We start from the raw sequence: 16,453 nt of genomic DNA, 5'->3' as shown, positions 1-16,453 counted from the left end.
CCCTACCTTTTGTATTGGCTGACAGTTGTGGATCAAATCGCACAATGGTAGTGCCTGGATGGCTCTGCTCCACTTGTGAGGAAGTATCCTTAAATAAACAAGGAGAAGGTTATAGTTCATGGATTCACACATCCATACTTATCTATAAAAAAAGAAAATAAAAAATTTGTGTACTTAATGTGCCTTAGCAACACTTGATTTACATAGGGAAATTATATCAGCACAACCATGTTTTGATATTTTCATTAAATCATCTTGTCTTTTATTAGTATTTATTAGATCTGTCAAAGGTTATTACCGTTCCCAAAAAACTCTCACATTAAAAAAGAAACGACAAGCTAGGTTTGTGCAATTATTAAATCTTTGTTGTGCTGATATCATTTCCCTTTATGTATGCATAACATTACTAAATAGAACTTTTAAATGGAATTGAACAGTGTTTAACTATCGTACAAGTGTGTGCAGGAATCGAACAGAAGCTCTTGTACAAGTAATTGGAACTTTCATACCTCTTTTTGTATAGAAATCTCTATGCCTGGAGTGACACTTGATGATGTACTTTCCTGCATAGAATTCTAATATGAGTCGACCTTAAAATTTTCCATATAAAACAGCCATTCAAAAAAAAAAAAGTAAAAACTCTAATGGCCAATAATTGATTTGAAAAATGAAATTCCTGTATAGAAACCAGCTAATCTATTTCATAAACTTTTCTTCAGAAAGAACAGATATAGTATGGGAAGGGGGGTGGAGTCAGCCCTTCCTTTTGAGTTTGAGTCCATTTTTTTTCCGATTACCTTTTCTGTTTTAAGTGGTTCTGCATCTTTAGTGGAGCTTGATATGAAACTTTCCTGCACAAAATGTTAACTAGGCTCAGAGACCTTCAAACTTACAGATATCCACTCTGTAGATCATTGTTAACTTACCAACTTCTCTAGAAGCTTAAGCTATTTAAGAAAGGCGTTATTTATTTTTTATACTTTAACACTACCCGCACATGTGGCCCACTTGGCAAACACGTGGCACATGTGGTTGGATTTTTGCTATCCGGGAGGTTTGAAGTTGAGACCTTTGGCTCTGATACCAATGTTAGCTTACCAACTTCTCTAGAAGCTTGAGCTATTTGAGAAAGGCGTTATTTATTTTTTATACTTTAACAATCATAAATATATTATCACCCTAAACGAATCACAAAGAACAAAAACATGCATATCATACCTCTTTTGGTGCCTCTACGACTGGAGCTGCAATTGATGTGGAACTTGCCTGCATATAATTTGTAAACCCGAGATGATATTAACATTTCATAAACAGAGATGCAGAACTTTCATGTTGAAAATTTACATAATGATCTAAAAGTTGATTATAGACTCTGAAATTTGTTCACTAATAAGGTTTTGTGGCTTTCTTAGCGGCTTATTACTGAAAATTCTTGCATCTTGCAAAATCCATTGAACTGAACATAATTCCCTATACAAGAACTCCCAGTCCAAGTATCCAAAGATTCCAAACTGTATTTTCTGAACATATTACCACCCAATGAAAACCACAAGAAACAAAAGCTGAACCTACTATAATACCTCCTCTGATATATCAACTTCTATGGCTGGAAGAACACTTGATGAGGAATTTTCCTGCAAAGAATTATTAACGTAGATTGATCATAAACTACCGCAACATTCGAAGGGCAACGACTGAGTTGGAGAATGAAAAAGGTCCATGTAAATAAAGAACAAAAGATAAAGTTCAAGTGAAAGGCCAATCATTTTGATCTTGGGGGCTTCCTCCTGTTTTATAGCCGAGTTCATATAGATGAGGACTCAGAAGAGTTAATATAGCCTCTCCTAATTTTTGTTATGCCTTTATTTCAAATAAAATAAAAATTGCTATGCCTTTGCGTTCATTCACATCTTTGCTCCTTTGAAAGAATTCCATATAAACAAAGAACAAAAAATAAAGTTCAAGTGAAAGGACAGTCATTTTGATCTTTGGGGCTTCCTCCTGTTTTATTGCCGAGTTCATATAGATGAGGACTAAGAAAAGGTATAGCCTCTCCCAATCTTTGTTATGCCTTTCATTTCAAAAAACAAAAAAACTTGTTCTGCCTTTGCAGTCATCATTCACATCTTTGTTTCCCTCAGTTCAGGGATAAGGCTTTCCTCTGCAGGAAACTTGTGAGATAAGCCCCCTACAGGAGGTCTCCCGTCATCATAAAGTAGTCTTCGGGAAGCTCTCAGGAAGAGGGGTATTAGTTTTGTGAGGTAAGCCCTCTTCCCAAAGACTACTTTATGATGATCGGCAACCTCCCGTAGGGGGTTTATCGCACAAGGTAAACCCCCTGCAGAGGAAGCTTTATCCCTGAACTGAGGAGGAGAAAACAAAGATGTGAATGACGGCAATTATGTCAGATAGATGTACCATACAAGGCAAAGATTTTGTCAAAAAATCAAGATGGTCCAGTTAGTAAAAATAAGACAGCTTTTCCACTTAACCAAAATGAATTTTAAAGGTTAGAATGTTATGTGATATACAACAATGGACAATATCCAATGCTATGCATGTGGATGCCGTAATAGCTTATGACAGGAATGGCTTATCAGTGTCTGAAGTAGATCAGCTACCTTTACAGATTTGATGGCAGGATTTGCAGCCTTGAATGGATTTCTGCAAGCAAATGATATCAAATTTTCCATTAAAATGATAAACATGAAATGCAATATGGAAAAAATATTTACGTCATTAATAAAATCGAATCGAATCTTAAGTGCAAACCCGCACCTCCCTTTCTCTGTAGATGGCATATCATTGGTTTTCTTTTGAATTGATCCAAATTGGGAGTGGCCGGGTTTCTTCACAGACGTAAGAAGAGTTCGAGGTGTAACGACAGACGGGGAGCACATTTCTACATGTCTAACTTCTTTCTTAGTCTTCTTGGTTGAGTTGTGCCAGGTTTGTTTGGCAATATGACATGATCGACAAGCCAAACGGACCGTGTGAAGAGTTTCTTGGCAAAAATTTGGTTTCTACATTAGGAAACAACATACATTATCTGTATGATCAAATACTATACATGCATACACGCCACACGTGACAGTGAGCAGGCTTTAAATTGCAAACAGCAGCTGGTAAAGCCAAGGAATATAATAAAATGAGCAATGATAGAATGAAAGGCACCCTTGCAAAAACCAGCTTCAAGGGCCCGCCCCCCCCACCATTGGTCAATTTCAGCAAAGTCAAAGCTGTTTCCACTTTTTTCAACGCCATCATAAACGCACTTCGCTGAAATTGAGCAATGGGGGCGCCCTTAAAGCTGGTTTTTGCAAGGGCATCCTTCATTCTATCATTCCTCTAATAAAATGCTCATAATCTAATAACCAAAAGCCTCACCAAACAAGTAATCATCAATGCTTGGTTTGTTCCACCAATGGAATCCTGCAACAAGCGGCTAAGTTTGGTCTCTCGGAATGGCACATGCCTCTCGTTGGCATTCAGTGCGTAGAAAACATTTTGTAAAGCATGCAAGGACTTATTTATCCCAGCACTCTCAGCAAGACGAGGGTTGTCATTACTCATCCTTTTAGTCTCCTCATAACCTGATAAAAGTATCCAAAACAAAGTGTTTCATCCATTGAAAATATCTATCATTATGACTTATGTAAACATTTCTTTTGTACACGTGAAGAAGATTATGTACCTGCTAAATCTATGAAACTTATCTTGCCTACAAGAGGAGTATTGTAAATTTTATCATTGCAAGACACATGTATAATCAAGCCCTTGTGGCTCCTATGTGGAACATCATTCACAAGCATTTGTACAGGCTTCCGTTGATTATAGCCGTCACGATAAAATTTATTGAACTCTGACAATGATTTCACTGGAACCTAAAAAAAGGGGCAAAAAATACAAATCAAGAGACTCGAAAAAAATCCATTAAGAAAACCAAAATTCTATGATTGCCATCAACATACCTGGGAGAGGCCCTTGTAGTTAATTCTCCCTCCAATTTCTAAGATTAGCACTTCCTTCTCTTTAGGCTCCAAGAGATCATAAACATGGTCCTTATACACTTCATAGCACGAAATCAATACTGAGCTTCCGGTTTCCTCACTGATTGAAAGAATTTCTGCCATTGCCAAAGGTGCTAAACCCGGCTGCTCATCAGACCCCTACATATCAAAGTTACATAATAAATTAGCAAAAATCAAGAAAAGGAGCAGAAAAGCCTTAGCAGAAAAAAGAGTACAAAATATCTCAATTGCAAAAGAAAGGGAAATCAAAGAAGAAAAAGAAAACTACCTGAATCACATATGTCTTTCCGCTACCCCGAGTGCCATATGCAAGAATAGTAGCATTATACCCACAAAAAATATGTTGGCAAAGATGCTTAACTTCTCGAGAGAAAATCTGACACACATCTTCGTCTTGCTCATAGCAGTAATCTAGCTTATAAGATTCTTTATGACTGCATCACCATAAAAATACAAACCCTTCCAATCCAAATAAGGAGAAGATTAAATCTAGAATTCTTTTTGCTGCTTTTTGTAGCAATAGCTTGAAAGATTCCATACGACTTAAGATGATAAGGGCTCTCTCTATCTTGGATTTAAATTACAAAAAGACAAAAAAGAAAATCAGAAATATCTTTAATCTTCACCCAAGGACTTGTTTTGTAAGGTTCGGGTTCCCTTCCAGGTGCAAGAGGCAATGTTTTCCCCCTCTAATTAGGTACCCTAAATTACTGAAACCATAAAGAGAAAGCAAAAAGATAGAATTTTTTGCAGGTTAGGCAATAAAGAGAAGCAAAAAGATAGAATCTTCTAGCAGGTTAGGCAATAATCTTGTTCACAAGATTCCTCACAATTTCAAGAAGAAAGGTTTTTTTCTCTCTCTCTTTAAGGACATGTCTGGCAACACTGAAAAGTTTTTCCTGGATTTTTTCCTTTAAAAACTATTTTCTGGTTTTTGGATAACCCCTTTCCAGTTAGAAACTTCAGATGAAAATAAACCTGAGAACAAAATAACAGTAAATCTTTTCTCTCCTTCTTTGTCCCCTGAATAAGTTTTGCACTCTTTATTGAGTTTGAGTTTTTCGAGTTCTATTGGAGCTCTCTCTAGCTAGTAAGCACATCGAATGAGGAGCTTCATCGACCATTAAGTTATCTATTTTCTCTCCCTCTTTCTTTATTTTACTTTGCACTGTTTTCTTCTTGGTTTGTTTTTTTCATCTTTCTTCATGCATTTTATAGACGCAAACAGGCTTAAAATCGTTTCCCTCTAGGCTGAAAGGGAACAAAAAAAAATCTGAGTATTTAAGAAATCCTTTGTTTTATCTGATTTTCGTGTATCACTGATCATTTTAAATTCACTAAAAAGAATTACTCTAAAGATAATGGGAAGCAATATGTTTTAGTTTATCTAAAGGTTCCATAAAATGCTTCATAGGACTCTCTGATCTGTGTGAATGACTTGAGACAGAGATCCAACTAATATACATAGTATACTGGTTTATGGCTTAATATTACTCAATTAAGACCTAAGTTGTCAGTAGTTGTATGCTTTTATTGACATCGGTTATAGCTGACCGGATGATATGCATTAACGTGTATTCGAGTGCCCCGGGGATTTCTAAGAAGCTTTATGTTAGCTTTTCTCAACGGGAACTAGATACATAATCACGTATTGAAGAACACAAGGATAATGGGAACCAATATGTTTTAGTTTATCTAAAGGTTCCATAAAATGCTTCATAGGATTCTCTGATCTGTGTGAATGACTTGAGACAGAGATCCAACTAATATACATAGTATACTGGTTTATGGCTTAATATTACTCAATTAAGACCTAAGTTGTCAGTAGTTGTATGCTTTTATTGACATCGGTTATAGCTGACCGGATGATATGCATTAACGTGTATTCGAGTGCCCCGGGGATTTCTAAGAAGCTTTATGTTAGCTTTTCTCAACGGGAACTAGATACATAATCACGTATTCAAGAAAACAAGGATCAACACAACAAGAATGGAGAAGAGAGTAAGGGAGCGAAATTTACAACCACCATTATCCTTTGAAGAAACCGTTTGCTAACATAAGTTAACAAGGCCCCCAAGGGTACCCATTGTTCTAACAGAGTTAATGAGCACAAGGAGAGCAATCTCTACAAGAAGGTAGTGGTGGCTGGAAAGAAATTTGCAAAATGAAAAAAAGAAGAAAATGGGCTGCAGCCATCTTGGCTGATTGAATTCGATGAAGGATCCGGAATGGAATGGTAAAGGAGGTTGGAATCCTAGGGAACTTGTGAAGATGGGAAAGGCTTTAGGGATTCCCTCTATCAAATAGGGGCAGATGACATTTTTGTTCAGCTAGAGGAAAAAAATACGAGAAAGAAGGTTTTAAAAAAAAAGAAATATGCAGGGAGGGAAAGAGAGAGGCAAAATGAAGATCTTTAAAGAGAAAGATGATTTTGTAGAATATCCTTGAGAAGGTTGAGGAAATCACCAAAAGAAAATAAAAAAGTTTCAAAAGAGCTCTAGATATCCTTGAGAAGGTTGAAGAGGAAAGAGTCCTTACCGAGGAAGAAACGGAAGAAGAATGAACACCAAGAAATTTTTTTGAGGAAGTTCAAAGTCTTGAGAAGGGAAGAGTTCATCTGGGAATAGACGTCAAAAACCTTATATTGTTGAAAGGAGATAAAAACACACACTTTTGGATTGCTAGAGTAAGACAGAGAAAGAATGAGAGTAGTTAGATCTCTCACTCATGGCCTTAAATTTCGGCTGAAATATTTCGATTTTGGCTGTTGCCAAAACGAAATCCACTTGGATTAAAAAAATACCAGATTTGGCCGGAAATGTTGGGGTTTCGCCACAAATTTCAAGATTTCGCTAATGTTTCAGTCGAAACATGCGAAACATGCAATTTTGCAGATAAAATAGCAAAGTTTCTATCGAAATGTCGATATTTTGACAGAAACCCTGACAAAAATCTACTCCACACGCAGAAAAGAGAAGAACAACGAGATTCCTTTAAGATATTTCTAAAAATGACAAAAAAAGAAAGAAAAGAAAAGCCAATAGGGAAGAATCTTACCTAGATTTCGGCCGTGATTTCGTACTGAAATGTTTCCGTGAATTTACAAGATTTCGGCCGAAATTTCACATCAAAAACAAAATGTTTCCTTTTCAATGATTATCAAAACCAAAACCGAAACTAGAATTTAAAATCTTGCTCTCACTATCAGATTTTTTTTGTGAGGGGGATAGACAGATTCTAGATGGTATTTTGAATGCAAATGAATGCTTCAAATCCTAGAAATGGGGTGGTGTGGCAGAGTTGGTGTGGAACACATGGATAAAATATAGAACTGTCCCGACAATGATTTATTAGACTACCATGATTAAGAGGGGCCTCCGTCAAGGTGACTCACTGCCCCCTATCTTATTCACATCGGTAGGAGAAATGATAAGTAGGATTCTCAGTAGTGGGATTGATATGGATTTTTTTAGCGGTGTGGAGATTATGGTAGGGTGGGAAGCGATCACCTTCAATCTGAGGATGGTAACTATCATATTTTGCAAGGATTTGAACCATGAGATTGAGAACCTTGTGTTGGTTTGAGTCCTAGTTTGGGAGTTAATGGTTGGGAAATTCTGCCTAAATTTTTTTAGGACTTCTGCCCTTGAAAGAATGGAGCGGAAAGTGACAGGGTGGAGACGAAGCTTCTTATTGTTTATTGGTCATATAACCTTGATTAACGTTGATCTATCAACTCACCTACGTTATTTATGTTATCATTCTCTATAAGTAAAGATGTGGCAAAGAGATTGGAGAGGCTTCAGAGGGAATTTTTTGTGGCAGGAAAGAAGGTTGGCAAAAGGTTAAAGCACTTGGTGAGAAGGGAGGAGTACAAAAACTATGAAAGGTGGAAACTTGAGGTTGGGAATATCATCTTGAGGAACAACTTATTGCCCAAGAAATGGATTTGGAAATTTGGGGAAGAGCGGGAGACCTTACAAAGAGAGATTAACGCAAGAAGATACAGGAGGGGGGTTGGACCTGTAAATAACTTGGGTCGGGTTGAGAAACCCAACCCAATCTCGGGTCGGTTTGAGTTTAACGAAATAGACAGATACTCTACCTGAGCTTAATAACATAAAAAAATTTCCCCACTTCATTAAAAAATTAAAAGATAAAACCCTAACACCCCTAGCTTACCCAACACATCTGATGGCTGACACCTCTCCACTTCTCCCCTTCTTCAATCTCCTTCATTCCTCCAAACTCCAAGGTGAAAACAGTTGGTTGCATCAAAGATTTCTTCACAGGAGAAGCTTTTTCAAGTGGGTTTTGGCGGTGGCTCTCGTACATGCAAAATCTTGACAGTTTGGGTATTTTCCGTCATGCAAGAGCTACTTTCAGTCTTTCACCAGTTTCTTTTTCTAAGCTGAGATAGTTGATGGAAACAGAGTTCTTTTTCTAAGCTACGACAGTTGATGGAAACATAGAAGAGGCAGAGGTTGTTTGATTGAAGGTACGAATTGCTCAGTATTGATTTGTTAGGAGTTTCAAATCCTGTTCCTTCCTTGGCATGTGGTTCTCTTGTTCTTGCTCTTTAAGGGGCCCGACGTTCTCGGGTAAAAAGAAAATCGGTTATTATTGGGCTTTCCAAGTTCCACATGCACAGAATAGCTAGATGGGAATAATCCATAAACTTTTGACCAATTTGTTCCTTCATCTTTAACAAGTTTAACATCTCAGCCAGTGCTCCTTGTTTAACATCCATTGTCTTTTTACATGGACCTCCTATTCCATTTTGTTTTGTAAAGTCCTGTCTCTAGAACTCACGTCAATTGTCAGATCCATAACACTAAATATAGCTACAATCTATCTCATTCTCAACTGTTTAGTGTTCAGTGTCCACCTAATCACCTAATCTTTAAGGTGGTTGCAAACATGCTAAGGTGGAGATTATTGGGTTTAATGTGTCTTGATTAGGGGTCCTATACATTCCCATTTCAACTAGGAATGGTTTTGGGATTTGGTAATGGCCAAAGTGGAAAGAGACGCAAGGGTTTAAGAGGAGTATAAATAGAACTGCTTTTACAACATCATAAACAGATCATGTAAAAAACAGTGAAAAGCAGTCATAAATAGAACTTTTTTTACAAGCTGAGATGACCTAGAAAAACAGCTTCAAAATATCATGATTTTCAATTTGTTTTGGAACAGTTTCAGGTGCAAATTTCCATGGCATTGATTGCTTAACCTAAGCAACATCACATTTCTACCAGTTAGATTCAAAATATCATAATTCTCAATTTGTTTTGGAACATTTAACCCATTAAAACCAAACATGGAGATGAATCATACCTTTTAAAAAAAATAATAGACTATACGGGCTTACAGCATATAAAAACCTCGCATCTTACATTTAAAAACTAAATAACAAGACCCACAAGAAAGAAAGAAAGACAAACTCATATCTTACATTTAAACCCTAAAAGACAAGACCCACAAGAAAGAAAGAAACATGGAATAATAAAAAGGCTACAAAATTGTCTAAGGGTGCGATAAAAAAGAGTTCATGTGTTGAATTCAAGAATAAATAAAACCAGATTCAGTAATTGGTTAAAGAAATGCACACACCTTGGCGTTTGATCTCCCAAGAGTATTGTAACATTGTCTGATGAGTCTCCACCGGGTTTCAGAACAGAAATCTGGTGAGAGGAATCCGATTCCGAATCGAGAAAAGGTCGGATTTTCCCAATGATTCGGACCTTTCGACGAGAATCTGAAAGCAAAATGGGTTTCAGGGGGGCGGAATCGATTGCTGGTGAGGCCATGGATGAAAAAGTTAGGGAAGAAAAGAGGAAAGAGGATTGAGGGAGAGAAATATTTCTAGGGTTTTGATTAGGGAGAGATGAGAGAAAGAGGAGAAGAAAAAGGCTTTCTAGGGTTTTGATTTTAGGGAAACAAAGTAGCCGTTAGGGGGACTTGAATTTCAAATTAATTTCCGTTTCGGACGCTCCTGAGTAGAAAAGGAAAGTGATTATATTCGTTCTTCACTTTTAACTTTGGACAGCCTTTCTTTTACACGAGGGGCTGTCTCGAGTAGAAAAAGGGGAGAATGTATCATTTTCCATTCAAAAATTAAGAAGTTGCCATGTGGGCCCGGTGCAGTTCGAATTTGAAGGAATTTTTAGAAACGTGTGGGGAAATGATAAACGCGCCACTTTTCAACACTTGGGACACCCAGCTGCATTGCACGTGGCAATCAAGTCACTTCATTCCTCAGCACCTTTTCAGTCATAGATACACTACCCGGTGTCCCTAGTAATGAAAAGGGGTGCATTTATCATTTCCCAAAGATTGGAAGAGAAAAGTCATTGCACTTTCTAAAGCTGAAGATAGGAGAACACCTTGCACAGTCGCTCGAGCATGAGTTTATGAAAAGCTGAGAAACGGAAGCTACAATTGGATGCCGCACAGGTCCGTGCGGCACTTGTGATGTCTAGCAACAATGCAAGTCAGCCAAGTAAGGTTGTGGGGCTTAAACCCTGTGGGGCTGAAACTCTACTACTCTACCATTGGAACTACAATTTATAAATATGATACAACTAGTCACGGGCCACAGGCCATATGAGCAACGCAGGACGAAATGGCCCCGTGACCCTAAGGATGGCGGTAGATGAAGAGACCTAGGGCCTGTATTGATAGATGGATTTTAGAATCCCGGTTTTAGTTTGAAAGTGGTGTAAAATTCATAAATTAAGTAAGAAACCTCTCCGCCATCCTGGAGGATGAAACCCGGATTTTAAATAAGAAATCCAGGTTTTAGAAATCTCTCCCCTCATCATGAGATTTTTAAAACCTGGAAATACAGGATGGTCTCATAAACTGAGAAATCATAAAACGACGGATAATCTCCTTCTCTTGTCTCGCATCCAAGATTTTGAGGACATCCAAGATTCTAAAATCTGCATATCCAAACGACCCCTTGAAGATCACTTGATTGTGGAGAGGGGTAAGACGTGCCTAAAAATCATAGAAAAAATAATCTGTATTTTGATTAGAGTTGTTTCTTTTCCTTGTTTTTCAACCTTTCCTCATCCTCTCCTTACTCATGCCCTCTTCTGGTCTCTCCTTTCACTCTCCGTAGGAAATTTTAGAAGTATTTTATCTTTCCAAACTTTTCCAAAAAATTCCTGCAATCCAAACAGGGCCTTAAGGATTTGTTTTTTATTTTCTAAATTTAAGGAGAAAAATGAACTACACAGCCCACACCATAGGATGATCCAAACCGTCCATTTGATGGGCCACAACTTAAGTAGGTTGCACCCAAAATATCATTTCCATAGGATGATCACAACACTCCAATCTATAGAGGTTTCCATAATTTCCATAGGATGGTTACAACACTCCAATCCATAATATGCAGTTTCTCTTTAGATCGGAGGGCTAGGATTATCATATGGAAATGATATATTGGGGCGCAACCTATTTACTCTGTGGCCCATCAAATGGACGGCTTGGATCATCCTATGGTGTGGGCCGTGCACTTCATTTTGAAAAATATGTGTGGGGCCTACAATTGGGCCATAATTTCATTTTACAATAACTTTGATCCATTCGATTGTATTTTGATTCACGAAAGTCATTGAAAAATTATTTGTTAGTCCCACTAATGGTTGTGGGGGATTTTATCTCAAAACGGAAATATCACTACGCTGAATAAAACTCAAATTGCAGCTCGAGTCACTTCTTTTTCAAATGGACGGCTCGGATCATCCTATGGTCTGGACGGTACACTTCATTTTCAAAAATATGGGTGGGCCTAAATTGGTACGAACCACACCATAGGAGGATCATCCTATGTTGTGGACGGTACGCTTCAATTTGAAAAATATCGGTGGGGCCTACGATTGGGCCTTAATGTTATTGTACGACCAACTCCATAGGATTATCCAAACCATGGAAGGCTTGGATCATCCTATGTTGTGGACGGGCCTTAATGTTACTGTACGACCACAGGATGATCCAAACCATTCATTTGATGGGCCAACCCTTCTGGGGGCACAACCCATTTACGTTATGGCCCATCAAATGGACGGCTCGGATCATCCTATGGTCTGGACGGTACACTTCATTTTCAAAAATATGGGTGGGGCCTAAATTGGGCCTTAATGTTACTGTACGAACCACACCATAGGATGATCCAAACCATGGACGGCTTGGATCATCCTATGTTGTGGACGGTATGCTTCAATTTGAAATAATATCGGTGGGGCCTACAATTGGGCCTTAATGTTACTGTACGACCAACTCCATAGGATTATCCAAACCATGGACGGCTTGGATCGTCCTATGTTGTGGACGGGCCTTAATGTTACTTTACGACCAACTCCATAGAATGATCCAAACATTCATTTGATGGGCCACAATGTAAATAGGTTGTGCCCCAAAAATCATTTCCATAGGATGATCACAACACTACAATCTATAGAGGTTGCATAAAATGTAGTTTCTATTTAGATAAGAGGGCTAGGATCAGCCTATGGAAATGATATTTTGGGACGCAACCTATTTATGTTTATGACCCATCAAATGGACGGCTTGGATTATCCTATGGTGTGGTATGGGCGGGGCCTACGTTGTTCAAAGATGGGCCCACCATTCCACCAACGTTGTTCAAAGATGTAGTTTCTATAAGCTGTTGCAAACCTAGTTCCCCACTACTTCTCTAGGGCCTTGTTTGTGCAATAGCGTCGGGTTTTCTCTCTATTTTCGACTTACTTAGTGTTCTAAAGATCATCTATTTCCCCTTTTGTTTTTTTTGGCCTTTCATTGTTTTTATGAAGACTTGGATAGATTGGCTTATCTTCTTTGATTTTTCATTCCTCTGTGATTTTTAGAGGCACAGCCATTGCTCATTGTTCATACAACCCGATAAATATATCATTTCCTTCAATGACGTCTTCAGTTAAGAGCTTCGGACCAGGCTTGGATCTCCATCACAGGTCAGAAATAAGGTAGTGTTGTTGTCATGCTCATGGAAACGACCTAAGATTTATGGATGGATCGTTGTCGTCTTTGGCTGAATTGCAGACCACCTCCTCTTATTGACAAGGCTCCAGTAGTTAGGTAAGTTTTTTGTTAGCATACTTCTCCTTGGAATACTTTATCCTGTATATGTTGCTTGCTTCTTATATGTGTGTGTTTTACAGGTTATACTTATGGAATAGGTGATATAGGAAAAAAAATAAGGTTAATATATGTACTTCTCAATGAATTTCTTCATCAGATTTCATTATTTATTATTGCTAAATACTAAATTTGAATATGATGAAACAGGCTTTGCGACTTATTTGGGGTGGAAAAGATATGTGCCACAAATGGAACGGAATTTAACCGAGCTAATTAGTATCTTCAGCAACGTCCATGTGAGCTATCTGCATCTTCGAACATTACTTATGGCTCATGTTTTCCTTTTGTTTCAGGAAAATTAGTATCTGGCTTTTATTTTATTATGTTATGGCTCATGTTTCAGCCATATGCACATATGACAAACTAATGATTTTTCAAGTAAAGATCATAGCAAAAAGGACTACATGATTAGATATAAATTATGAGTTTTTATATGATGCCCGACCGTCAAAGTAACAAGACCTAGCCCTTGCAGATTTGACGGTCGGCCACCATATAATTTCTCATAAATTATTTCTTAATCCGAAACTCCTATTCATTTGCCAATCAAGGTATTGCTTTAGTCTATTGCCATCTAGTTGGTTTGGAATTTTTGCATATGAGATTATGATTTCTCGAATAATTTTGAAAGACTAAACAAAAATCCAATCTTGATAGAATTAGTAAATTGCAATCCTAGTCTTGTTAGAATAGGAAATTGCTCTTTGAAAATTGCTCTTTGAAAATTGATCTTCTTCATCGTTAATTTTAATTAACTATACATTTTCTATTCACTTCCCTTTTCTATCATACCAAACATCTAATTATAATTTTTCAAACTGTTTCCTCTGAGCCACTATTTAATTGTAAGTAGTTGCTATTTGAGTGTCTTTGTCACTATCAAATTGCATCTCCTTCATAATTTTATTGTTGCTATTTGAGTGTCTTTGTCACTATCAAATTGCATCTCCATAATTTTATAGTTGCTATTTTAGTGTCTTTGTCACTGTCAAATTGCATCTCCTTCATAATTTCACATTATTGACATCTTGTAATGCCTTTTTTTGCAAGTTTTGACAGAGATTCATCATGGTGATTAACTTGGACCTTAAAACGTTTATTCATTATTTTACAGTTTTCAGTTAGTATTTATGTTCTTACGATAGTGTCTTTTTTTGCAGGGGAGTTATTTTTGCAATCACTTTTATAAAGCGAAAGACCCCACTGCCAAATGTCACAGCAATAATAATGAAGACCTGCTATATCCAAATGTCACAGCAATTATATTGTTCAGATCAAAGCATCAAATTTCTACATGGCAAGATTGAATAAAAGAAATGTGAAATTTCTGGATGGAAAGATCTAAAAAAAGAAAGAAATGCTGGGGATGGAGAAGAACTTACTCCCGTAATTGAATTGGAGGGAGACTCGAGTGTTCAAGATCTTCATATGATCTATCCAATGGCATCCAATGGCTATGACTTTCAGGAGAACATGGTGGGTGCAGCTTCACCATCTCAAGGGGTTCCAGTATTCTCTTAGAAAACGGCCTGTGAAAGGAAGCTGGCGAAATTAATTACTTTTCGATGGAGGGGATCATGCTCCTCCTGCTCCCATAGGCCCGAGTTATGAAAATTGAGCCTGAGAAAAAAAAAGAAAAAAAAACTTATATCAGGTTGGCAAAATAAATAAAACAATAGATAAAATTTAAACATTATATATACCTTTTTTTTTCCCTATATCACCTGTTCCATAAGCGTATGTAAGTCTGTAAAACAAAAAACACACACACACACACACACACATATATATATAAGAAGCAAGCAATATGAAATAAAATATTCCCACCCTTATCTGAAGCAAGCAATGTGAAGTAAAGAATTCCCACCCTACTCTTAATCAAGCTAGCAAAAAAACTTACTTAACTACTAGACCCTTATCAATGAGACGAGGTGGAGGTGGTCTGCAAACCATAAATCTTACATCATCACCCTGCCTGTGGCAACAAAACAACAACATTAGTATTCCCACCCTCATCCCTTATTCAGGCATGAAGTAAGAACTACTCATAATAAAGTGTAGATCATGAATCACCACAATGCACAATCATCATAAAAAAAAAGGTAGGACTTACTTCTATGCATGCATGAGCTTTTATCCTTTTCATTATAACATTAATGAATAATACACCACAGATTTCTCATTTTGAACAGTAACGCATAACTTGAAATAAGTGCTTCCTTGGTAAATGCATCTTGAACACATAATCATGCCTCAAAGACCATGCTTTGACACCTAGAAACAGATTAAAAGTCACATAACCTCATATCTGAGCAGTCTTAGGTAACCAACTGTAACAGGACCATCAAAGACGAGCAAAGATGAGGAAGCACACTGCTAGTGGATTTGTGAATCAGAGTAGTAGGGTTCTACCAACCAATTTGATAACTCCACAAACTCTTTGTAATCACACCCGGATTCCTATGGGACTTAAAAGCTTAAAGCGTCATTTCCATTTCCAATAAAACTAGCTTGCGCACCATACATCCCAAAGCTCCTAAGGAAGTTAGTTGTACTCCCTGCATTTTCATCGTTCCATGTAGAAGCGAACACTATAATGTTAGCAGAACATAAATTTGTCAGCTGCATTTTCATCGTTCCATGTAGAAGCGAACACTATAATGTTACCAGAACATAAATTTGTCAGCTCCAGATGACTTGGAGTTAAAGTTCGCAGAGTAAGAAGAAAAACAAATGGGAAAACATGAGTGAGAAATGAAGACCCTAGATAAAGAGGATGTAGAGACAAGAAATGGATAATGAAGCAGGAAATGATGGGAGAAGTGCATCATATCCATGGGAAATGTTGGGGAACGAACAAACATGCTTTGCAGCATTATACACACACAATTTGTTTCCCTTGCACTTCTTCGAGGTCTCCTAGCATCTTCCCAGACTTCTCCTTGGGTTTCACATTTTTGGGGAAACTATTATAAAATTCATTTTCGATTAGCTATTATAGGAGAAGTTTTTCTCCACTCTGGAACTGACATCCTTGCTTTCGTGATCGTAGCTCCAATAATTGCATCTTTTTTCATGATAACTAGGAAATATTACCGAGATCGAAATGGAGCTCATACTACCATTAGATTAGTTTTTTAGGTCACCCTGATCATGTTGCAGACATTCTTAGTGCAATGCGCTCGACTTTGCACTCTAGAGACGACAACCAATTTATATCAGTTATCTAAATGAGAGCTCAATGAGTCACT

At 37.5% G+C, this 16,453-nt stretch overlaps 1 protein-coding gene and 1 long non-coding RNA gene across 10 annotated transcripts in view; one reads left to right on the top strand and one right to left on the bottom strand.

Moving 5' to 3' along the window:
* LOC143882270 (ATP binding microtubule motor family protein) overlaps positions 1–16,453 on the bottom strand; it is a 32,584-nt gene that overhangs the window by 2,063 nt on the left and 14,068 nt on the right. For 6 of the 9 annotated variants that reach the window (XM_077385775.1, XM_077385776.1, XM_077385777.1 and 3 more), the window contains 13 exons: positions 14,585–14,822; positions 9,645–9,789; positions 4,300–4,465; positions 3,972–4,169; positions 3,695–3,884; positions 3,388–3,593; positions 2,779–3,023; positions 2,622–2,664; positions 1,581–1,634; positions 1,219–1,266; positions 798–851; positions 510–563; positions 7–88 (listed from right to left, as the gene is read on the bottom strand). In XM_077385775.1, the coding sequence (XP_077241890.1) occupies positions 7–88; positions 510–563; positions 798–851; positions 1,219–1,266; positions 1,581–1,634; positions 2,622–2,664; positions 2,779–3,023; positions 3,388–3,593; positions 3,695–3,884; positions 3,972–4,169; positions 4,300–4,465; positions 9,645–9,789; positions 14,585–14,630 (1,531 nt within the window). In that variant the 5' untranslated portion in view covers positions 14,631–14,822. Of the gene's footprint in view, positions 1–6; positions 89–509; positions 564–797; positions 852–1,218; positions 1,267–1,580; positions 1,635–2,621; positions 2,665–2,778; positions 3,024–3,387; positions 3,594–3,694; positions 3,885–3,971; positions 4,170–4,299; positions 4,466–9,644; positions 10,115–14,584; positions 14,823–16,453 lie in introns of those variants that run through there. The other 3 variants (XM_077385783.1, XM_077385774.1, XM_077385782.1) reach the window with 3 other exon arrangements.
* LOC143882272 (uncharacterized) lies at positions 12,737–14,898 on the top strand. The gene is made up of 4 exons (XR_013252161.1): positions 12,737–13,139; positions 13,223–13,262; positions 13,350–13,438; positions 14,363–14,898. It is a non-coding gene; the product is annotated as an uncharacterized LOC143882272 (long non-coding RNA).

The sequence above is a fragment of the Tasmannia lanceolata genome, unplaced genomic scaffold (genome assembly GCF_043159265.1).
Source record: "Tasmannia lanceolata isolate RefF3 unplaced genomic scaffold, GAP_Taslan_0.1 ptg000007l, whole genome shotgun sequence".
Lineage (NCBI taxonomy): Eukaryota > Viridiplantae > Streptophyta > Magnoliopsida > Canellales > Winteraceae > Tasmannia > Tasmannia lanceolata.
Note: the sequence above shows the minus strand (reverse complement) of the source record. Positions and strands in the feature narration are given on the sequence as shown.